This window comes from Silurus meridionalis, chromosome 16 (genome assembly GCF_014805685.1).
Source record: "Silurus meridionalis isolate SWU-2019-XX chromosome 16, ASM1480568v1, whole genome shotgun sequence".
NCBI classification, from domain to species: Eukaryota; Metazoa; Chordata; class Actinopteri; order Siluriformes; family Siluridae; genus Silurus; species Silurus meridionalis.
In genome coordinates, this window is record NC_060899.1 from 16,018,414 (window position 1) to 16,041,953 (window position 23,540).

At 41.1% G+C, this 23,540-nt stretch overlaps 5 protein-coding genes across 6 annotated transcripts in view; 3 read left to right on the forward strand and 2 right to left on the reverse strand.

The window, feature by feature from the left end:
• Window positions 1-38: 38 nt before the first annotated feature.
• Window positions 39-5,553, reverse strand: abce1 (ATP-binding cassette, sub-family E (OABP), member 1). Its single transcript, XM_046869481.1, has 19 exons — window positions 5,419-5,553; window positions 4,283-4,413; window positions 4,116-4,201; window positions 3,820-3,917; window position 3,611; window positions 3,450-3,566; window positions 3,078-3,215; window positions 2,935-3,004; window positions 2,693-2,789; window positions 2,515-2,604; window positions 2,306-2,427; window positions 1,975-2,196; window positions 1,832-1,891; window positions 1,635-1,693; window positions 1,408-1,518; window positions 1,174-1,316; window positions 921-1,043; window positions 692-803; window positions 39-429 (listed from the first exon to the last, which is right to left on the reverse strand). The coding sequence occupies exons 2-19, from the start codon at window positions 4,383-4,385 to the stop codon at window positions 382-384; spliced, it is 1,800 nt and encodes a 599-aa protein (XP_046725437.1). The 5' UTR covers window positions 4,386-4,413; window positions 5,419-5,553; the 3' UTR covers window positions 39-381.
• A 307-nt stretch (window positions 5,554-5,860) lies between these two features.
• Window positions 5,861-9,406, reverse strand: LOC124398937. The gene is made up of 8 exons (XM_046869480.1): window positions 9,138-9,406; window positions 8,178-8,374; window positions 7,647-7,715; window positions 6,940-7,114; window positions 6,802-6,869; window positions 6,636-6,695; window positions 6,410-6,541; window positions 5,861-6,315 (listed from the first exon to the last, which is right to left on the reverse strand). Exons 1-8 carry the CDS (start codon window positions 9,262-9,264, stop codon window positions 6,298-6,300), a joined length of 846 nt encoding a protein of 281 aa, XP_046725436.1. The 5' UTR covers window positions 9,265-9,406; the 3' UTR covers window positions 5,861-6,297.
• A 1,218-nt stretch (window positions 9,407-10,624) lies between these two features.
• On the forward strand, window positions 10,625-13,020 carry anapc10 (anaphase promoting complex subunit 10). Of its 2 annotated transcripts, none has more exons than XM_046869479.1 (6): window positions 10,625-10,705; window positions 11,041-11,084; window positions 11,174-11,308; window positions 11,589-11,679; window positions 11,999-12,119; window positions 12,599-13,020. In XM_046869479.1, exons 3-6 carry the CDS (start codon window positions 11,194-11,196, stop codon window positions 12,827-12,829), a joined length of 558 nt encoding a protein of 185 aa, XP_046725435.1. In that variant the 5' UTR covers window positions 10,625-10,705; window positions 11,041-11,084; window positions 11,174-11,193; the 3' UTR covers window positions 12,830-13,020. The 2 variants fall into 2 exon arrangements, with proteins under 2 accessions (XP_046725435.1, XP_046725434.1); XM_046869478.1 differs by having other exon boundaries at window positions 10,626-10,762.
• A 1,269-nt stretch (window positions 13,021-14,289) lies between these two features.
• On the forward strand, window positions 14,290-23,133 carry LOC124398935. The gene is made up of 8 exons (XM_046869476.1): window positions 14,290-14,465; window positions 15,709-16,035; window positions 19,741-19,767; window positions 19,883-19,962; window positions 20,094-20,178; window positions 21,121-21,216; window positions 21,481-21,666; window positions 22,044-23,133. Exons 1-8 carry the CDS (start codon window positions 14,426-14,428, stop codon window positions 22,094-22,096), a joined length of 894 nt encoding a protein of 297 aa, XP_046725432.1. The 5' UTR covers window positions 14,290-14,425; the 3' UTR covers window positions 22,097-23,133.
• A 399-nt stretch (window positions 23,134-23,532) lies between these two features.
• The window catches only part of rnf150b (ring finger protein 150b), a 7,407-nt gene continuing 7,399 nt past the window's right edge, over window positions 23,533-23,540 (forward strand). Inside the window, exon 1 of the mRNA XM_046869471.1 lies at window positions 23,533-23,540. This exon is cut by the window's right edge and continues 580 nt beyond it. The gene's annotated coding sequence lies outside the window, so the exon portion shown is untranslated.

Sequence of the window (23,540 nt, forward strand, 5' to 3'; positions counted from 1 at the left end):
CAAAAAAAAAAAAAAAAAGAATTCTCATCAAGGTCCCGTTTACACTTTATATTTTTTTATTTTAATAGTGTCCTCTCGCCTCCACTTCATCTCCCTCCTCTACACGGACCGGACACGTGAAATACATGATGGCCGCCGGGTTCATTTCCTGTTCGCCGCTCAGCGATCCGGCCTGTGAAGAGGATGATGAAACGAAGGGAGAGGAGGATGAATAAACTGTCGTTTATTGAACCTGCTGGACTAAATGGTGGCGTTGGTGTTGAAAAGTAAGCGGTGTTTCTTCCAGGATGATGTCACACGTCTGGAGAAGGCGTGGCCTAATGGAAGAAGACCGAGTTTGGGGGATTTTTTTTGGGTTTAGTTATTTGAGGAATGGACACTTCAGTCATCCAGGAAAAAGTAGTTGCCGGTTTTCTTCTGATCCACGTCCTGATTGAGAGTAAAGGAAGAGTTTAAATAACGTTCAACATGATAACGATAAGATATTTAATGCTTTACATCACTATCATGTAGAATATGTGGTTTGTTTTACAGGACAAGAGCGAGTCCAGCGATCCGGCTCGGTTTAACCAACTCCATTTGATTTGCCTGGAAATGTTCTGACATCATCTCACTCTCAGCCTTCCAGAGCATCGGCTCACAACCCTGTAGCCAAGACGTCTGACTTCTTTACGTGTGCTTGCATTCTCACCTTGATGGAGTGGAGTTTGTTGATTCTTGGTCTGAAGTTGTTTGGGTCTCTTCTGAAGGTGATCTCCAGTTGTGCCAGGAACTTATTCATACCAGCCAGCAGATTCTGTGGCCTGTCTCACACACACACACACACACACACACACACACACACACACTACATTACACTCCTTTCATATCTAGAAAGTGTTCACTTCTCCACCTGAATGTGTGTGTGGTTTAGGTCATACGTGTTGGCGCAGGTGTTTCTGGAAGGAATGCCGTCGAACACGATGACTCGGTCCGCCAGATACGTGGCCATGATGAAGTCGTGCTCCACCACGAACGCGGTTTTCTTGGCGTGCAGGATGAATCTGTGAGGAGAGGAAACGTAGTTAATACAGTAAACCAGACGCTTTACTGGTGAGTGTGTCCTGAGATCAGTGCCCTGAAATAAACACACAATTTGGCGTGAAAAAGCTGTAAGAAGTTTTGACGCTTTACCGCTTGATGACTCGGGCGGCCATGAGACGCTGCTCGGAGTCCAGGTACGCTGACGGTTCATCGATCAGATAAACGTCGGCTGGTTTACCCAAACACAGAGCCAACGCCACACGCTGCAACTCACCCCCAGACAGATTCTGAACCTGCACACACACACACACACACACACACACACACAATGAATTTAGCTGAATAGTAAATGCGCAGCAGTTTCCACTCACAGCGGTGACTCACGTCCTGGTCGATGATGCTCTCTATCTGCATGGGCTTCATGACGTCGGTGACGAACTGGGGGTGTGTGTAGGCATCTCGGATCTTATCGTGGAGCAAGGCACGAACGCTGCCCTAAAACACACACAATAGAATCCTCGGTGTGTTTGCCAAAGTTGTGTGACATTCAGTGGGGTGTTTAGGTCAGAGTGCAGTGTGTGTGTGGGTGTGGGTGTGGAGGTCAGACTCACTTTAAACTTGGGGCTGATCTTCTGAGGCTTGTAGCTCACGTTCAGAATCGGCACGTCACCTGGGGCACAGAGCAAAACACACACACTTTAGTTTTACAAAACTCTCAGCAGATTCTCTCTTCTGATGAGTGAAAGAGATGAAACAGATTTGACAGAATGGTTCCTACCACAGTGTGTGTGTGTGTGTGTGTGTTTACCTCCTCCGTCAGGTTTCAGGCCTCCAGCCAGCAGTCTGATGAATGTTGTTTTTCCAGTCCCTGAATAAGGAAACGCTTATTTAAATTTAACGATTTGAATATATATTACAGACGATATTAAATTGTGATCCTCTTCGTCTCACCGTTCTCCCCGAGCATCACCATGATCTCAGAGTCGGTGAACTCTCCCTCTGTGATGGTGAGCGTGAAGTCCCCCATGCTCTTGCACATGTTGGGGTACTGATAGCGGCACATCTTCTTCACCTCCTCCTCGGCTGCCGTCTCGGCTACTTTGAACACCAGCGAGGTCTCGCGAAAACGCAGGTTCTCCGTCGGCACGTAGCCGTCCAGGAAGATGTTAATACCTGCGGAGCGATTGGAGTGAGTCCACTTACTGTGCTGACAGATACGAAGCTGATCCCATATGAGAAAAAATGTGGGGGGTTAGATCGGGTAAAGGGGGGAAGTGTTTACCTTCTCGGACACTGAAGGGCATGGTGACGACGCCGTAGGCACTCGGTACGCCGTACAGGCAGCAGATAAAATCAGACAAGTAATCCAGCACACTCAGATCGTGCTCCACTACGATGATGTACCTACATACACAGATCATTACTGTACTCGTTTCTACATTACTAGTGATGTCATACACACGTGTGTGTGTGTGTGTGTGTGTTGCAGACCTGTCAGGTGAGATGAGAGATCGGATGGTGATGGCAGCTCTCAGCCTCTGCTTCACATCAAGATAACTGGATGGTTCATCAAACATGAAACTGGACAGAGAGAATGATGTCAAACTCCAGAACAAACCAAAAAGGTGAAACATTTTATAAATAAATAAAAATATTAAAAAACACGTACATGTCTGCTCTCTGGATGCAGACGACAGCGCATGCGAATCTCTGCAGCTCTCCTCCAGACAGGTCCTCGACGTTGCGATCCCGCAGGTGCAGCAGATCTGACCAATCACAGCACAGCAAAGCGCGTTTGAATATCAAGATTGCTAAATCTTCGCCCACGTAGAGGTCGTATACATGTGGGCGGGGCTTTAAATCTTTCACAGAGCAGTAGGTTATGATCTAGAAGGTAAGTCGAGAACACACCTAGCTGCCCACACACGATCTGCTCGGTCTTAGTGTCATCTTTCCTGCTCAAAATGGAACCTACTGACCCCTACAGGCAGAACACAGAGTTACAACAAAGCTCTGCTGTGATGCTGTAACTGATGGGGAAACTTCTCCTTTACCTTGACGGTTTTAGGGATCTGGTCGACGTATTGCGGCTTTACGATGGCCTTGAGGTCGTCCTCCAGGATCTTGGTGAAATAGTTCTGCAGCTCAGAGCCTCGGAAATAAGCCAGGATCTCCTGCCAGTCCGGGGGAGCCTGCAAACGCACGTACACAGCCCTTAGTAAATCTCTTTTACAGAGTTAGTTCAAAACGTTGTATAGAAATCATTAATATATATTGCATGGATGTTTAATGCTATAATGATCCTAATCCAGGGGCTGGACCAAAAGACCAAATCCAGTAGCTTTTTAAAACAATGTCCCTGATTCATCTATAAACAACAATAAAGACAGACAGGAAGTTTCCGATACGTTGAATACGTGACTCACATCGTATTTGCCCAGGTTGGGTTTCTGTTTTCCTGCCAGGATTTTAAGAGCCGTGGATTTCCCGATCCCGTTAGTGCCCACCAGCCCCAACACCTCTCCAGGACGTGGAATGGCAACCTGGCACAGGGACACAGCTGAGTTACACACACACACACACACACTCTCATGTGACCATATAACGGCTGAAAGCACCAAAAAGTCAATCCTGATGAAAAAAACATTTTATAGAGAACACTTTCTGAACTTTTATCTTGTATGTATTTTTCTTTAAAGTCCCACCCACTAAACACCTGTAACTATTATTATGATTATTCATTTCTGTCCACTGAGGAGATCTAGTCAGGATATCAGGGCGTCCTCGTGTCTTTACCTGTGCAACTTGAAGGAGTTGGCACAGTATCTGTGTGTGGTCTCCTTCTCCAGGTTACTCGGCAGGTTTACGATAGACAGAGCACCAAACGGACATTTCTGAAAGATAGAAAAAAAAGTGTTAAAACACAGAAATGTGTCTTCCAGCTAAGCAGTGGTGTGTGATGATTCTTGTAGACGTTCTACAACGTTAAATGTAACTACAACCGAATAAAAAACTTTTCACTGTTTCTAATTAACTGATCTGCCTGTCTGTGTGTGTGTGTGTGTGTGTGAGAGAGAGAGAGAGAAAGAGACCTTGATGCAGATGCCGCAGCCTATACACAACGACTCGGAGATCCACACGATCTTACACTGAGGCGTCACTTCGATACACAGCTTCCCTGCACGTGAGATGCACAAACGTGTTCAATGCAATTGTAATAAAGATGAAATCTTAGTGTGTGTGTGTGTGTTTCTCGTACCCATGCGCACCACAGGACAGCTCTTCTTACACTCCTGCCTGCATTTCTTCGGCTTGCACTTGTCGTGGTTGACGATAGCGATACGCGTGTTCTTGTCGGCCATCTTGCCGCCGCTGTTCTTCTAAGACGAGCTGGAAATAAAGGGTTCAGGATCACTTGAGTGTCTGTGAGGGTGTAACTGCAGATTTCTGAGTCGCCTCCTCAAGTGATGGACAATAACATGGAAACTGTCTGCCACAGACACACACATGACGCTGGATAAATGGATGTATAGACAGAAAGATAGAGCGTGATTAAAAGATATACACAGCTAGAAAGACAGACAATTTTAAGGATGTAAACAATAAGATCTGTGCATGTCTGGTCCACGACATTTCCGGTGTCTAATTTTAAAGCATGGAGCTGTCAAAACCAAAAGACTGATGACTATGTTGAGCTGTTTGGACACTGATGGTGTTTATCTCAGACACAGAGAATGATAGATACAGATAGAGATATGACTTCAGATAAAATCGGGTTTTTAACAGTGTAATGATGAAAAACAGGAGGTCAGTGATGATGGACTGGTGAATGAATGGCAGAACGGTGACAGTTCAGTTCCAGTGCATGGCCAGAACACGTCACATTTTATTAAACTAAACATCTCCCAGACATCAGACATTACATTATCGGCGCGCGCGCTGTGAGGTTGTTAACTACACAACTAACGGATTCGCGAGTTCTTTTATGGCTTAGGAATAAATTAACAATGTATATCATGATTACAAACACAAATAGTCAATAAAAAAATACCGGTTCTACAAGCGCGGACAGAAGGCCTCGTGAGCCTGGCACTGCCAGTTGGGGTGGAGCTAGCTTATCTAACTTAGCCATGCGGATACATAGCATAGCATTAGCCGAGCATAAGATGACATGAGATCGGACCGCCAGTTATGTGTCTAATGCACAGCGGTGTGTGTGTGTGTGTGTGTAAATAGAAACTGCTCAGACAGCGATATTGCTACAGTGCATGGTGCTCAGTCAAGTAGGTGGCGCTAGCCTAGCAACGTGGCTAATTCTCATATTCACCCTGCCCTGAGACATACAGCTGTTTATTAAACACAAATAAACAGTTATTTACGATATTACTGTCTCACCCCGGTGTCCGCGGAGACTATGGAGGCTTGATGAGGCGGAAATATGTGGTTAAAACCCCCCGCGCATCAGCCAACGTGCTCTTCACACGGAGTAGCCGGCAGGTAAAAAGATGGCGGAAAGGAAGCGTGACGTAATCTCACATGCGACAGAGATAAGCGAAGCGTTACGTCATCAAAGTGCGACATACACTCTAAGCGCTTGTTTTCTATAAAAAATGTACATATTCATATTTATTCGACTTATTTCTCAAATATGCACCATATAAACCAGTGTTATTAGGGATATAAACATGTTCTTGTTTCAGATGCGTGGAAAAAACAGATCTCAAACACATGAGCATGAGTCTTAGTTGTTACAATTAGTCTATTGAATGCATATAATTATTGAAAACATTAAATATCTCTTTCAGGTTTCCTTTAATAACTACACATGAAACATATAGTGGGTGTGGAAACATTTTATTTTTAAACCAAGTGTTTCTCATTCTCTTCTTCTCAATGCATTCCTTATATAAAGAAAATGGCCAAAGAAGTCACACTTCTGAATCTGTTCTCTTTTCCATACATGTAGAAGCACACAGTTGTGTAGTTCCAGTGAAGGGAAATACACCGTTCCAGGATGCCAGTGCCCCTGTGCACAACGCCAGCTCCATAGACACAGTGTGTTAAGATTGGATTGGATGAACTCAATGTTCTGACCTCCTCAGGCCTACTAAACACTACTGGGATTAACTGGAACACAGAGGAAGCCCAGACCTCTTGGAATAAACATACAGTATAGTGTCCAGTTGATGTAGGTTTACTCTTGCAGGTAGATTCATCCACGCAGCCTCATTTAACCAGTTATGTTTATTGTAAAAACATACGTGTTTGTGTGTTTTATTGATCTTCTCCAGTCTTTGAATAAAGAAAACAAATCTCAGTTAAACCAGAAAAAACAACAACAAAAAAGTTTTGATATTAAAATGTAAAGCTTCATCTGACTGCTTACTTCTTCTTTCTCCATTTTCTTTATTTCAAGCTCCAGTTTTCTGATTTTCAGCTTTGTGTATTGAAGATCTGCCTTCCGAACTTCTAGTTCTTGAAGCAAATATCTTTTATATATGCAGTTGACATCTGCTTCCTTTAACAGAATTAGATCAAAGACAATGCAATTGTGAAGAAGCAGTAAGTGTGTAATGCACGTGTAATTAAACGCACGGATCGGTAACACACACCTGTTCTGTTGTTGTGGAGTGAGCATGAGGTGTGTAAAGGGTTTGTGTGCTTTGATCATTCTGTAAACATGATAAAAAAAAAAAACACTGCATTCGTTCATGACTTCGACAAACACTAATGATTATTGCTACGAGTCCTTATGGCAGTGGTGTATAATGTACTTACACTTTTTCTACCCAGCAACTGCTGAGACAGAGGAGGATCCAGAAGTGTCTGGACTTTTCCCACCACAACTGCAGTACAGTACACTTTTAAGTTTATAAAAGTAAGAGATTTGTGTAAAAGTAATGAGTGATGCTCTACCTCGGAAATAAGGCTTAGTTTCCTCTGGAGCTGTTGTCTCCTCTATCCTTGTAATTATGGGAATCCCGTTACATTGCTGTAAGTCTTCCTTCATCACTGGATAAAGATCTTGTGAAGGACAGATATCTTTAGAAGCAGGAGCATGAGTGACTAAAACCTTGACTGGAACCGATTTCTGCAGATACACAAACACGAGTTCAACTCCGAAAAAGTCTCACAGTAGATCTGAATTTTTCTTTTATATGTTGTTTAAACCATAGCTGTACTAGAAAATAAGTCAGCTAAGTGTTTAAGCATAAAGGCTTTGCTCTGTTGAAACCAGCTGATGATTTCCCAAACTGGAAACGTTTCTGTAATATCAGATTCCTGTTCCTGACTGGCACAAGTGAACTCCACGTGATGATCTCACAGATTGACATGAGATGCTTTTCTGCTCACCATGGTTGTACAGAGTGGTTGTTAGAGCTTGCCTTGTTATTCTCTTCCAGCAAGGTTTTTCCTCACACAGATCTACCAAACCAAGTGCGTTTTGCTCTCTGTATTAACTGTATCTCTTTATCCGTGTTTTGTGGTGCTGCCACATAATTGGCTGTTTTGCATCACTGTGCAAAGTGTATACGCATTGATTGGCCAGCAAGTGTCTGTATAATCATTAAATACAAAACAACCTCCTGAAGAAGTGTATTTTAAAGAGTAGCCACCAATACCTTCACCGCATGCAACCCCAACATCGCCGTCTTGCTGAAGGAAGTCTGACAGCGCTCACAAGACTTCACCTGAAATAAGAGTGTAATCAATGCCTACATATTAATTAATTTATTTTGGTCTCCAGACAAAGTTGGTGTCCATACCAAGCTGAAAATACAACAAGGAAACACAGATGCTGTGTTCGAAATAACGTGGAACTGGAAAGAAATGCAAATGTATATCTAATGTGAGTGAGCATCATCAAAAGCTCTTTATATATAATGAGTGTTTATTATTTAATGTGTATATGTCTTTTAAAATGACATCACGTGGTTGAGGACACCTGAGGAGAAATTGAAATTTAAAGCGGTATTTTTGGGAATTCCAAGTTACCATGTGGGAAAAAGCGGATTACTCGAGTCATCTGCTCCGTCACGAGGCACACAGATCAATATTTTACATATCAGTTTAATGTTTATGTGATGATAGTGGGATCTCCCAGCTCTTGCACTTTTAATTCTTCTGAATATGATTAAAAGCTCAGACCATACCCACTCTGTTACATCCTTTATAAGCGTTGGCCAGAAGTAGCCTTCGATGACCTTGTTTCTGGTGCCCCTCACACCGAGATGGTTTCCCGTCTCGCTGTTATCATGACACTCGTTTAGGGCGAAACTTTTTTCCTCTTCAGTCATGACCACCAGGCGCATGTACGTTTTGTTGGGGCCGAGATAATACAGTCGACCATCTGTTAGGAAATGAAATAAATCTTCCATCATGTCTTATAGAACTGTTATTAACAGTTATAGAACTGAGTGTTTATAACTTGTGTAATGGTGAATCAGGGTGTAAAGTGAATGTCTCTCTTTAAAGTAATAGCTAAAGGTGTAATAGTCAATATTCTAATTACAGAGTATTAAAAATAATGTGGAAATATGTGTACGCTACGGTTTGAGCACGAGTGTACTCCTTGACTGGGATCTTTGTATTTTAGATTGGCCTCTTCGCAGTCACAGGGAATTACAGGGACATTTCCTGCATGTTGACGTGAGCGTAAAAGCTGTTTTATGACGATCCTTGATAATACTAACTAGAACTGCTATAGGTTCTGGGGGCGGGGCTTTGTGTGCATGGGTGGGGATGTGGGCGGGCTCAAGAGATCAAACAAATTCTATTCATCTCTTGTCATTTAACCCCGTGATGAGTGTTATTATAGCAGGAAAGTCATTTGAAGAAGAGTTGAGTGAGTTTTATTTGGCTTTCACACAATGGAAGGTGTGACTTAACTTTATTCACTTCTAATAATTAACCAATTCATTAATTATGATTTTTCACAAATGCATTTCACAAATGACCTATTGCACCTGGTGCAGTTCACGTGAACACCTCGCACTTTAAGAACATGTCACACTCAGGAACCTGTCTGATGAGTCTAATGAGTGATGTCCTGCAAAACTACTCTGGTTTTTCTTTTTCCTACTGCACACGTGAACACATCAGTCTGTGGATACCTTTGATGGCGAATTTGTCGCTGGCGCGGCGTATGTCGCTCCTCACCCTCCTGTTGCAGTCTGGTTCAAACTCTCCGTGCGCGAGGTATTTCTGCACCATCTGATAAAACTCCAGCGTTTTCATCATTCCGGCTACCAGATCAGCGTCTCCTGCCGTGCTCGATTTGCGCCCAGGGTTTGTACCGAGGACGCGCGGTGGCTCTATTGCGCACGCGCAAAACTCTTTCCCTTCCCCTCCCCCCTTATCCGCCGCACATGCGCAATAGGCCTGACGTGTTCAAACTCTGTGCCTTTTACTGTAGCATAAAACAACCATTTTATCCAAAATGACAATAAATCTATTATTTAAAATATTATTATAAATAACTTGTCTGGCTAAAACTTTTACTTTCTCGACCATACATTTTAAATTAAATTGTTTAATAATACATTTAGACCAGTATAATACTCAATAATACCTTAATCCAGAATTAGATTAATTCCTTTTATATTTTATTCCGTTTTAAAATCACTAAAACATCAATAAAAGTTACATTTATATCGTAATTAATGTTAAAATACTTATTATTTTTGCAAATATCCTTGAAATGAAAAACACGGACACATGATATCTTGTAAATAAATACATGTACACATGAAACCTGTTCTGATCTTATTTGCAGTGGTGGACAGTAATGAAGTGAATGTCATTTGTTACTATAGATAAGTAGGCTTTTTGCGTATCTGTACTTTTCTGAAGTATTTTCATTTGGGGAGGACATTTACTTTATCTTCACTACATTTCAACGTATAAAAAATATTTACTCTTTTACTCGACTACATTTAGTGAAATCAGTCGTTTCTTTTTATTTACGAGGATAAAAACGTATCTGGTGAAACCAATCAGGATCGAGCGCACGCTCTGTTTTACACGTGTTCTGATCGACGCTTGGTGTATCTACTGATCACCAACAGTTCAGCATCAGTTCAACATCAAGCAGAACATTTAGAGAGGAATAAATGATGAAGAAACTCAGACTCGAACTCGATTAATAGTTGAATCAGTAGTTGAAAAGAAGGTTTTGGGTTCATGATGATTGTAATAGAAATCAATCAGTGTTTGAGTCATTAATATCATTCTATTAATAGATCAGTGTGCTGAGAGTCACATTCGAGTCTTTACACATAAACTAAGGTGATTAAGTAAAGAGTCTTGTTACAAAAATGATAATAGGAACATTATAGTTATAATAAATTATAGCACTTTTAAAACTTAAGTAAATTTGAAGACAAAAGAATTAGTACTTTTACTCAAATCAAAGTTTAAATGGACAATTTTACTTGTACTGAAGTCACATTTTACTTATAGTACTTATATTTATATGCATATACATATACATATATATATATATATATAGAGAGAGAGAGAGAGAGAGAGAGAGAGAGAGAGAGAGAGAAAATCTACAAGTAGTAAAAGGTGTTGTATAATAGCGCGCATGTGCAGTGTAAACCCCTCTAACAAACGACGCCTTGCAGTGACGTCATCAACGCGCGCGGAAGCCGGGAAGGAGGCTAATTCGAAATTACGAGTAAATATTATTTGGAAGAAAAGAATGTTCTGAACATCAAATAAAACCGAAATACAAGTAATACTCGCTTTTATTTTACACAGTTTAAAGTCTGTTTTACCGTTAACTCACTGTGTATTAATATTAAGTTAGCATTTTTACTGACTTGACAGTTAGCTCACATGATCTGCTCCAGAAATCTGGCGTGATTTTAGTCCTTATTCATTCTCAGACACGTGCGTCATATAACTGTTTCCAGCACTTTTGTTCATTCCTGGAAAAGGAAAACGTTGTGGATGTTTTTGTGGGGTTTATATTTGATGTATTAAAGGTTGGAAATGTATTTATTTTCTCAGCACTAATGCATGCAGAGCTCCTGATGCACACCAACATCACACAGGTAATGATAAAAGTTATTATAAGAAAACAGCAGGGATTTTGGTTCCTGTGTTGAAAATGGAAATATTACTATCATTTCTGTATCCACAGCTTTTCTGATCACAGTGAAGATGGCTGCAGCGACCAAAACCCCTCCTGGAGCAGACCCCAAGCAGCTGGAGCGCACGGGGACGGTCCGTGAGATCGGCTCTCAGGCCGTGTGGTCTCTGTCTTCATGCAAACCCGGTCAGTGTTTCTGGATTTGGTGCTTTATACTTTTAGTGTCGGGTTGATTTTGCTGGAAATAATGAAATGCTCTGCCTTCTGGATCACATTCCATTTTGTGTGAATAGAATTTTGTTGAGAATCACACAGCGCAAACTTTCACAGCAACCGAGTAACTGGGCAACTCTTCATTATTGAAACTTTTACACACACTGGATTGGTCCGGTTTGTTTCTTCTCATCAGTGGAAACTCGGAGTGTCTACACTTTTGGTAAGACTTTTATTTTGTCTGTTCGAGCAGGGTTCGGAGTCGACCAGCTGAGGGACGATAATCTGGAGACGTACTGGCAGTCAGACGGCTCGCAGCCTCACCTCGTCAACATCCAGTTCAGGTAGAGACGCGTCTCTGCTCTGTGCAGATCCACTCAACAGGGCTGAAGGTGTTTCACTGAGAAGATTGTGTAGTGCGATAAATAAATAACGCTCTAAAAAACTCGGAGTACAATAGGAGTTTAACTCATGAGAGAATCTTCTCTGATGAAATATAAAGTTATTTATAAAAAAGATCTCTGTCTTGGTATAACTGGTAAAAATTATATTATATTATTATATATTTTTTATTCTTCACCCCTTCACACATTTATTTTAGCAGTTTTTGTTTATACGCCGTGTGAAACAAACAAAAGATCTGATCGGTTCTCCCTGCTGCAGGAGGAAGACTACAGTGAAGATGCTCTGCATTTATGCCGATTATAAGTCAGATGAAAGCTACACTCCCAGCAAGATCTCGGTCCGGGTCGGGAACAACTTCCACAACCTGCTGGAGATCAGGGTACGGATCCACGTCTCAAACCTTTATTATAACGTGTTCTTCCATTCTGTAAAATCTACAGCAGACTTTTTTCTTTCTTTTTTAATGAAATCTTAAAATCTTTTAAACCCACACACACACACACACACACACACACAGCACCACTACCTGTAAAATAGTACGTGTAAACGTTCATGGAAGTCTGTGTGTACATGTGATAGAGTTCCAAGCTGAGACGGGTTCATACATTATCTTCTTTTGAATATACATTTTTATGTAGATTGACCCACTATATTTACATACATATTCAAAACTCTAATAAATTTACATAACCATCTTATAATTATTCATATTTACAGGCAAATAAATAAATGTAAATGTCTGTTGCTCAGTGCAATGAAAATTTTCTAAAAGCACATTACATCCCACATTACATGTCTGTGTGTGTGTGTGTGTGTGTGTGTGTGTGTGTGTGTGTGTGTGTGTGTGTGTGAGAGCAGCAGTTAGAGATGGTAGAGCCGAGCGGTTGGATCCACATCCCCCTCCTGGACCTGGTAAACAACCCCATCAGGACTTTCATGATCCAGATTGCGGTTCTGGCGAACCACCAGAATGGACGTGACACACACATGCGGCAGATCAAAGTGTACACCCCGGTGGAGGAGAGCTCTATCGGCAAATTCCCACGATGCACCACTGTCGACTTCATGATGTACCGCACCATCAGGTGACCACATCTGACACAAGTGGCTCCTGATCTCCAGCTCAATAATCAGACGTGATGAATCCTACACACACACACACACACCTCCTACTGTCCTCATTACACTGGGATTTAAAAAACAGAACCTTTGCCTTCTCCTGAAAGTCTTTATTGTAATGTGTGTTTTGCTGTACAGATAATAAAGTTGTTGTTTTTTTATCTCTTTGTTTTGTCTTGTTGTTCATATCATTATGACGCCACGTGTGTAGAAAACATCAGTGTTCTAGAGAAGTGCAGTAGATCAGAGCTGCTTCACACACAGGAATCTCACACAGAGAAAACGAACATCATCACTAAAGCAAGAAAACCAAAGCACACAATTCAACACGTCTCCTTTCACTGGAGCCACAACGGCACCTCCACATACATCATCTCCAGCAGAAGCATCGAGATTCACCTCCTCACATCTAAAAAACAGCGATTAAATTAAAATGAGTAGATGTGAGATTGTGCAGTTTGCTACAGATGCGGTTTGCGAGCTCCGACTAGTGACGCTCTCTGACCGTCCAATCAAAGGACGTAAAAATGCTGATGTTACGGTACGCCTGCTAGAGGACCCCAGTGAGGTCAACTCACAATCTGATTGGTTAAAGCAACATACAATTATAACTTGAATCTATATTTCTGTGATCTGTATATACATTAAAGCACATCCATTATACAAGCCCCTGTGAAGGAGCTGTGTAGATGCAGAAACAACAGCAACATCATCTGACCAATCAGATCATCTCAAAGAGTTTGTGTTTAAATATGTTTGCTGTCTATTATGAAGAATTTTACAAAGATTTGATTTTTTTATTAATTTATTTATGATTAAAGACCAGGGAATAGGGTTATGGTTCTTTTTTTTTTTTATATATATATATATATCATCAGCATCAGTTTTCATAGTGAACATCGTGTAAAAATTATTTGGGGAATTTTTCAAATCTTTTGCTATTACTTTTTTTTTTTTTTTTTACTTTTTTGAATATAAATAAAATTTATTATTATTATATTGTTTTTATCTATTTATTTATTTATTTATTATTACCGGCTCTAGTTTTATGAGAAATATTCCCACATTAAAAGAGAATTATTGATCATTTCAATGCCTAATATATAAAATACTATAAATTTGGTAAAATAAAATCTTTATTAAAATCCTACAGATTATTACCTGTGTGTTTATCGGTCTGAAAACGCGATGGAGAACGTTTCAGCAGGGTGAAACCTGTGATCATCCACGAGAGACCCTCAAGCTCAGAGATGCATCATCATCCTCATCATCTGTTTTTTTTTTCAGGTTTGGTAAACTGACTTCCTGTTAACAGTTAAAAGATGCGGTGTGTGTGTTCGCCTGTGTGTGTGTGTGTGTGTGTGTGTGTGTGTGTGTGTGTGTGTGTGTATATGCAGGCATCCTGTTGAACATTGGTGGTGTCACATACGGCAATGACGTTTGCTCTCACAAAGCCAAAGTGGAAACTAGAAGCCATTTCGTGTGCTCGAGGTGCGAATTGAGCGCCAACAAAATTGTGAGAAAGAAAAGAAAAGGAAAAAAAGGAAGAAAATATTTTTTTTAAAAATGTCTCGAACTTGCATTCATCTGGTTGTCTTTGTTCTGGGTAAGACGTGTTTTATTCGCTTTTATCTTCAGGTTAAAATTGTTTTTTTTTTGTCTTTGTGAACATCTGTGATGCAGCCATGTGTCTGGAACATTTAGTCTTTATAGGAAAATGAAAGTTGTGTTATTTACTTTATTGTACACATTCATATCACTGTATTTTATCTGAGCAGCGTTTTTTTAGGATTATACTTTACGCTGAATTTTTGAGTTAATCATCCTCTACGATCGCGTTCCTGGTCAACAAGCGGTTTTTAACCATAGGATTTGACTCGTTATCAAAAATGAAGACAAATTGATTTATCTGCTGATTAGGTCACTTTATACAGAGCATGTGCTATTCATGGCTTATAAACACCAAACTATTTAATCTGTTACAGGTTTATTACACGTTTATTACACGTTTATTACACATTTATTACACATTACGGTATTTTCTTTGTTTTATTTTATGCATTAACTTCATTGTTTTTGCATTTGTGTCCACCAGAAGGTTGTTTGTTCAAATCCCAGAGCTACTCAGAGTCATATAATGTTTGGATTTAAAAAAAAAACAAAAAAAAAAACACAGTTTGTACAAATATTGCGGTTTTTTTTCAGAGCTGGTGAATATTTGCGAAAACATTTGACAAATTTTCTTTCGTTCACCTGAAATAAATGAAAACGTTCATAAAGAATTTAATTAATATCTAAAATAAAGAATTAGGGGAACATAAAGATTGTGTGGCGTGTGTTGGAGTGTGTTGGAGACGGGGAACAGGTCCCGGAGTGTGGGTGGGGGTTACACGTGAAGAAAGGCCACGGAAAACATTTCTAATCATGTAAAGGTGTGGAAAAACGGAGGAAATGCTTCATTACTTTACGAGAACATTTGTCTTTCAAATAACTTTTCTTTTTTTCTCTCTCTCTTTTTTTTTCTTTGCACTCTCTCACTTTCTGTGTCTCTCACCTGTCTGTATCATACTGTCCCTGTCTGTCACTCCTTCTCTTTCTCTCTCTTTCCATCTCTGTCTCTTGTCTGTCTTCATCTCTCCTTTTTCTTTTTCTTTCTGTCTTTCATTTGCACTCACTCTCTCTCATTTACACTGTTTTTGTTTTTTTAATTTCTATACTTCTATTACACTCTGTCTCTGTCTCAGTATCTCTTCCACTCTCTCTTTAATTTGAAAGTACTTTGATAATAAAAGGATGAGGTTTGTAGTATGTACAATAAAAAAAGTAAAATTCTTAATCTCGCCCCCTAGTGGTGAAGTTGTGCGTCTGCACGAACACATCTGTTCTAAACATCACTACTGACATCAATGTGACCAGAGACATCAGTGAGAAGACCACCGCTCACACAGACCCACCTTCTTCTTCACCCAGTACCATCAACACAACCACACACAATTCCAGCCATGAGCTCGCTGAGCAAACTCCAGATAATTCCAGAAACTTTACAGGATCCTCTGCCTCGGAATCTACCATCAAGGGATTTATCACAACAGCATACACCACCGTGAGATCTAACACCACGAAATTGACCACCAGGAAACCTACCACCACTGAATTGGCCACCATGCAGTCTACAGGTTCAAATCAACACACTTCATTCTTCATCTTGTCTCTCAAACACACACACACACACACACAGAAACATCTGGGTATATCACACATGAACTGTGTGTGTGCGGGTATGTGTGTGGGTGGGTCTGTGTGAACATGGATATATAACGCCCAAAATCATTTTGTGTGCTTGCATGGGTGTGTTTGTGTGTGTGTGTGTGTGTGTGTGTGTGTCTTTGTGGTACGTGGTATCTGGTGGAGTTTATGAGAAACGTGTGGAGGAGGGGGAGGGGCTTTAGTATCACTCAGACACAATTTCTCTGCTTAGAAATAATATTAATGGGTAAGGTAATTAATATAAGGTGTGGTGATTGTGGTTCTGCAGGTGTGATGGATGGAGGTGTGGTGATTGTGGTTCTGCAGGTGGGATGGATGGAGGTGTGGTGATTGTGGTTCTGCAGGTGTGATGGATGGAGGTGTGGTGATTGTGGTTCTGAAGGTGTGATGGATGGAGGTGTGGTGATTGTGGTTCTGAAGGTGTGATGGATGGAGGTGTGATTGTGGTTCTGCAGGTGTGATGGATGGAGGTGTGGTGATTGTGGTTCTGCAGGTGTGATGGATGGAGGTGTGGTGATTGTGGTTCTGCAGGTGTGATGGATGGAGGTGGTGATTGTGGTTCTGCAGGTGGGATGGATGGAGGTGTGGTGATTGTGGTTCTGCAGGTGTGATGGATGGAGGTGTGGTGATTGTGGTTCTGCAGGTGTGATGGATGGAGGTGTGGTGATTGTGGTTCTGCAGGTGTGATGGATGGAGGTGTGGTGATTGTGGTTCTGCAGGTGTGATGGATGGAGGTGTGGTGATTGTGGTTCTGCAGGTGTGATGGATGGAGGTGTGTGATTGTGGTTCTGCAGGTGTGATGGATGGAGGTGTGGTGATTGTGGTTCTGCAGGTGTGATGGATGGAGGTGTGGTGATTGTGGTTCTGCAGGTGTGATGGATGGTGTGGTGATTGTGGTTCTGCAGGTGTGATGGATAGAGGTGTGGTGATTGTGGTTCTGCAGGTGTGATGGATAGAGGTGTGGTGATTGTGGTTCTGCAGGTGTGATGGATGGAGGTGTGGTGATTGTGGATCTGCAGGTGTGATGAATGGAGGTGTGGTGATTGTGGTTCTGCAGGTGTGATGGATGGAGGTGTGGTGATTGTGGTTCTGCAGGTGTGATGGATGGAGGTGTGGTGATTGTGGTTCTGCAGGTGTCATAGATGGAGGTGTGGTGATTGTGGATCTGCAGGTGTGATGGATGGAGGTGTGGTGATTGTGGATCTGCAGGTGTGATGGATGGAGGTGTGGTGATTGTGGTTCTGAAGGTGTGATGGATGGAGGTGTGGTGATTGTGGATCTGCAGGTGTGATGGATGGAGGTGGTGATTGTGGTTCTGAAGGTGTGATGGATGGAGGTGTGGTGATTGTGGTTCTGCAGGTGTGATGGATGGAGGTGGGGTGATTGTGGTTCTGCAGGTGTGATGGATGGAGGTGTGGTGATTGTGGTTCTGCAGGTGTGATGGATGGAGGTGTGGTGATTGTGGTTCTGCAGGTGTGATGGATGGAGGTGTGGTGATTGTGGTTCTGCAGGTGTGATGGATAGAGGTGTGGTGATTGTGGTTCTGCAGGTGTGATGGATGGAGGTGTGGTGATTGTGGTTCTGCAGGTGAAATTGTGGTGTGAGCAGGTGGTTCTCAGTGTCAGTTATTGATGGCTGTGTTTCAATAACCAACCTCAGTAACAGCCAGAGCTGAGAGCTTCAGAGGGGAGATACACAACCAGTGAGACTACACACAATACCTACAGAAACACACAACTGCACAAATATTTACACAACTACACAACAGCCACATGACTGTACAACAGCAACAAAATGATTACACAACAACTACACAAATACATAACAGCTGAATGACTACATAACAACTACACAACAGCCACATGACTATACAACAGCTACACAATAACTACACAAATACATAACAGCTGAACGACTAAACAACAACTACACAACTGCAACTTGACTATACAACAGCAACACAACAGCTACACAATAACTACACAACAGCTACATGACTACACAACACAAACACAACAGCTGAACTACAACTACACAACATCTATAAAACTACACAACAACTAGCTACAGCCACACAACTACACTGAAATGTCTTTAAATGGTGCCAGAACATTGAGGTGCTCTGTGTGGGTGTGCTGTCTGTCTGTCTGTCTGTCTGCTGTCTGTCTGTCTGCTGTCTGTCTGCTTGCTGTCTGTCTGCTGTCTGCCTGCTGTCTGTCTGCTGTCTGCCTCCACACTGTTTCGCTCTAAGAGGGAAAGATAAAGTGATTCAAATCATAAGTGCACCCAGAGAGCTGAATCTATTTATACATTGTGAAAAAGTTTGCACACCCTGTGGTATGTTTCAGTCTTTTGTTCATGGTAAGATCACCCCCCTTTTTAGTGATTCAAAGTAACACAAACCTGAATTCACACACACACACACACACATACACACACACACACACACACACACACACACACACACACACACACACTATGTTAATGTCTCGAAACTAACAACTGCAATCTGCAACTTCCTGCACCATGAGACACTGGCGAGTTTTTTTTCAGACAGTTCAGGTGGACATGCGTGAAAGATATCAAGGTTATGGTAGAGAGCGTGCACGTTGTTGGAAACAACATGTTCATAACGTGTCGCTGTGTGTGTGTGTGTGTGTGTGTGTGTGTGTGTGTGTGTGTGTGTGTGTGTGTGTGTGGTTGTGTGACAAGACAAAGCGCGCTCTAACTGCACTAACCACAACAATCTCGTGCTCATTCTTCTCAGGTCTCTCTTGTTCATCTACATTTTCCTTACCTCAGTTCAGAATCTCTTCTATTTTTACACATAAACCCAAACCTACTTACTAACCAGACAGTGTTTATCATTTTTATTTCTAATGCTAGCTCGATTCTCTGAGAGGATTTCCAGGTTATATTTGCAAAATCTTTGCGTATTCACAGCTAATACTGGCTAAAATGAGCTAGCATGACTTGATCTTTGTGAAGATGATTAAAGTCATAAAACCTTTTTTTAAATATTTACAATAATAAACCTGTGCATCTGTTAATATTCATAATATTCACTGCTAAAGCTAGCTCATGTTTTAATATCATTTATAATATTTGTAAATATCGATACACTTATCTGCTGCTGTCATCTAACGGAGAGGCAGTAGGCTAATATGAGCTAATATGAGTTAATTTGAGCTAATGTGACCTAATTTGAGCTAATTTGAGCTAATATGAGCTAATTTGAGCTAATATGAGTTAATTTAAGATAATGTGAGCTAGTTTGAGCTAATATGAGTTAAGTTGAGCTAATATAAGCTAATATGAGTTAATTTAAGCTAATTTAAGCTAATTTGAGTTTATATGAGCTATATTATTTACAGTCTTCATGGCTAGTTCTGGAAAGCTCAATATAAAGACCTGACAGGATTTCTGAGAGGATTTTAAAAGTTATATCTATTAATGTTTATATGGTTTGAGAGCTAAGAATATTAAACGATATGATTAAATCTGACTGGATTTGAGATCATTGTAACTGCTAGGTGATATGAGAATCAAACCCTGAAGTTCTGTATAACTGTAATGGTCATAATTCACACTTTTCTATAATTTTGTGTTTTCAGGAGGATATTCGAACAGTAAAAGTGCAGGTCAGTGTGGAGGAATTCGTGCTTTTTTCCACAATAAGTAGACGCAATAGTTGTTGTTGTTTTTATTGTTGTTTTGATTATTATTTACAGAAGTGTGTTTTCTGTTTATTTGTAGGGATCTTTTTTCTCATCTTAATAATCATCATCATCATCATCCTTGCTACCGTTTTGTACATTCTCTGGAAGAAAGGAAAAGTAAGATACAGAAATTAATTAAATTGTTTTACAAGAAATAAAAAATTGGGGTGCTGCAATGGCTGATTTATCTTATGGTGTGTGTGTGTGTGTGTGTGTGTGTGTGTGTGTGTGTGTGTGTGTGCATGCAGAGATACTCCTTCGACTTGACAGTCAGCGAGCATGAAACTCCGCTCCAGACCATCGAGAACATGGGAGTCTTCGAACCAACTAAAGGCATGAAAGTTTACATCACTCTGACTCTGATTAGAATGATGAAGAAAAAAGCACTAGAGGGAGAAAGAAAGGCGGGGGGAATAGATTGATGAAGACAGACTGTGAGACAGGAAGAGACAGAGCGAGATAAGAAGAGTCTGGGAAAGACAAAGAGAGACAGGGAAAAACAGAGAGAAACTAGGACCGACTGAGAGAGACAGGAAGAGACAGAGAGAGAGACTAAGTCAGGGAGAGACTGCACCAGGCTGAGAGACAGGGAGCGACAGAGAGGGACAGGGAGAGACAGAGATAGACAAGGAGAGCCTGGGACAGAAAGAGAGACAGAGAGACTGGAAGAGAGGAGAAGGGACTGCTGATGTTCCTGATGATTTAAATTGAATCAGTCAGACTGAGAGACAGGGAAAAACAGAGAGAGACAAGGACCGACTGAAAGAGACAGGAAGAGACAGAAAGCGACTGAGAAAGGGAGAGACTGCACCAGACTGAGAGAAAGGGAGAGACAGAGAGACACAAGGAGAGACTGCGCCAGGCTGAGAGACAGGGAGAGAGACAGGGAGAGACTGCACCAGGCTAAGAGACAGAGAGAGATAGAGAGAGACAGGGAGAGACTGGGAGAGAGGAGGAGATCAGTTAGGTTTTTACACTGATATGAAACACTGTATACTTTCTAATCCTTCTAATAAAATATTTGGTTAACAGTCTCCCGCAAAATCCTCCAGAACCTTCATAAATTCTCCACCCTAGCCCTGCGAGCTGCTCATCAGACACTCCTAAGTTTAAGAACGTGTGGAACAAATCTGTTTTGATTAAAATGAAGGTCATATTTAATAGAGGGAAACAGCAGAATAATCAGAAAGACCCAGAGATAAAGAACTATCCAGGGTCAGGTGGCGATGTTTAGGATTGAAAATGTCACACAAACTTTTTTCCATCTTTGAACAGGATCTACTACGAATCTGGACTACATTCAGGAAGACAAACCCAATCCTGTAGCTAACGGATGTACTGGAGAGACTCTTGACTCGACGCCGAGCTCTGGTAAAGTTTCACTGTGCTAATGATGATGCGTCTGAACACAGAGCTGCTGCTTTATATCAGCACTGTGGAGTCTCCACTGCTTCGTAACAGTCAGAGATAAAAATGTCGATTCCAGTTTCTGGGTAACAAAACCGGCTGGATTTTTGATTTGTCTTATGATGTGATGTTGATCAGAATAAAAAATGCTCTGTGAAGCCCATGAGTGGTGAATGAGTGCGTGTTCGCTAATGGCTGAAGGTCTGTGATCTCTTCTCCGGCCTTCAGAGCAGCAGAATGTTCCACAAGAGGACAGCTACTCGTCTGATTTGAGTTTGAGCTCGCCTGTAAAGAGGGTGGAGTTTAATCTGGATCTGGAGCTGATTGGAGTAGAATCTGATCTGGTGAGACAAGCCACAGACAACGAAACTACGGACAACGACAACGAAAACAACAACAACGACATGAGCACTGGTGTGTACAAAAAGGAAATCTGAGTAAACCGTGTCTATCGATGAAGAAATCCGATTTGCTAATACACACGTTGCCAGAGGATCAGTTTACCACAGGTGTACAATTAGCTCATATGTTGCCAGTGAAGTGTTTTAGAAACCATTGTTCAGAGTGTTTATAGTGATTAGATTTGCGTATATGCCAAAAACTCTTCAGACAATTGGACAGGTTTGCGCAGGACTGTCATCTTGTATGCTAAAAAAATTAGCTGTTCATTTGTCCTGGTGTTTCATGTAATAATATATAATAATATATTTACTAATCTTTTCAGGCGTACAGCGTATGCCAGAGTGTTTTCTATGCTGTTCATGATATTCCTGTGTTTTTGTGTGTTTCAGGGAACGATGCTGCTGACTTTTTTACTGAAATTAACTTGGATGACGCACAGTAAAACGCGCACACTCTGCAGTCCACAAGGGGGCGCACTGAAAAATCCTGTCCGTTATTTTCCGAAAATGTTTCGATGTTACAAATTTACATAAATGATACATTTAATAAGTGATCAATTGTTTATACACTGTTGCAATAATTAGAAATATGTACTTACAGCACCCCCTGGTGGCCTGGAGGCTGAAGTAAGCACTTAAACTGCGTTTAATCTGGCGTGAGCGTAGCATGAGCATAAGCGAGCGCTATCGTTGCTGCTTCTGGGCGTTTACCATCCGTCCAATGATTTCTAGCTCCTATTGAAGAACTGAGGAACTGTAACGTTCAGGATTTGTTTCACTGGAATGTTTTTAAAATGAATTGTAATATGTTGAGGTGAAATTCGTGCAATTCGATTGTTTCACGCGGATCAAATGCCAGGCTTCGCATTAGCTTTGTTAGCGGCTTAGTAACAAATGTAAATGTACTAGCTACGAACACTGTCTCCAGAGACACCAATTTATGCTACTTTCTTCCAAGCTTTTTTTTTTTTATGGAATTAATGGTTGCGATGAGATTAAATAATTTTTTAAGTCAATGTACATAGAACACTGTATGATCAAAAGTATACGGACACCCGACAATCGTACCCATATATCTGCTTTTCTTAAAACTGTTGCCACAGATTTGGACCCTTCAATGTATTTGACCTCCTTACCCCCATTTAAACACCTTTGGGATGAACTGGAAAGTTGACTGAACCCAGAACCCCACAGCTACGCTCCAGAATCTAGCTGAAAGACTTCACAGGATAGTGGAGGTTTTGATTTGTTTTGATTGCAAGGTGTCCACAAACTTTTGACGATATAGTGTATTTAGGGACCTTTTTTTAAGGGAGATTTGGGGTTTTTTTACACACATTTTTTACTTATGCAAACATATTTTTGTACGCCTAAATACGCCTATGAAAGTGTATTGTTAATTGTGTTCGTATAGATTCTCTCATTTTTGAGTGTGATGAAAAATGCTGGAAAGGAATAAAGTCTTATTTTTATATCAGAATGTTTGGTATTATGGATTTTTTTTATTATTTGTTAAGACTCTGGTAAGTTGTACATAATTTATAACAGTGTATTTAAAAACAGTGTGTATGTTTGCAGTGCTCTTTGCTGTACCTGGCAATAAAACTGATTTCTGAGATATTATGTGAGTGTAAGTGTGTGTGGTGTGTACTAATTAATATAAATATTGAATATGTGAACTAATAGTCTGGTTAGATGTTTGAGCAAAATTGAGCCACAGTGAAAAAACCTGGAGAAGACTGAAGAAACTGCAATCCGGTGTCTCACCACTGGGGGCGCTGCTGCGTGCTGTGTGGTGTGAGATCACCGAGAAGCGCGACAGGCGGAGGAGAAGAAAAGCTCGTGTCGTGTTCCAATCCGCACACCGCTTACTGCGGTAGTGTTCAC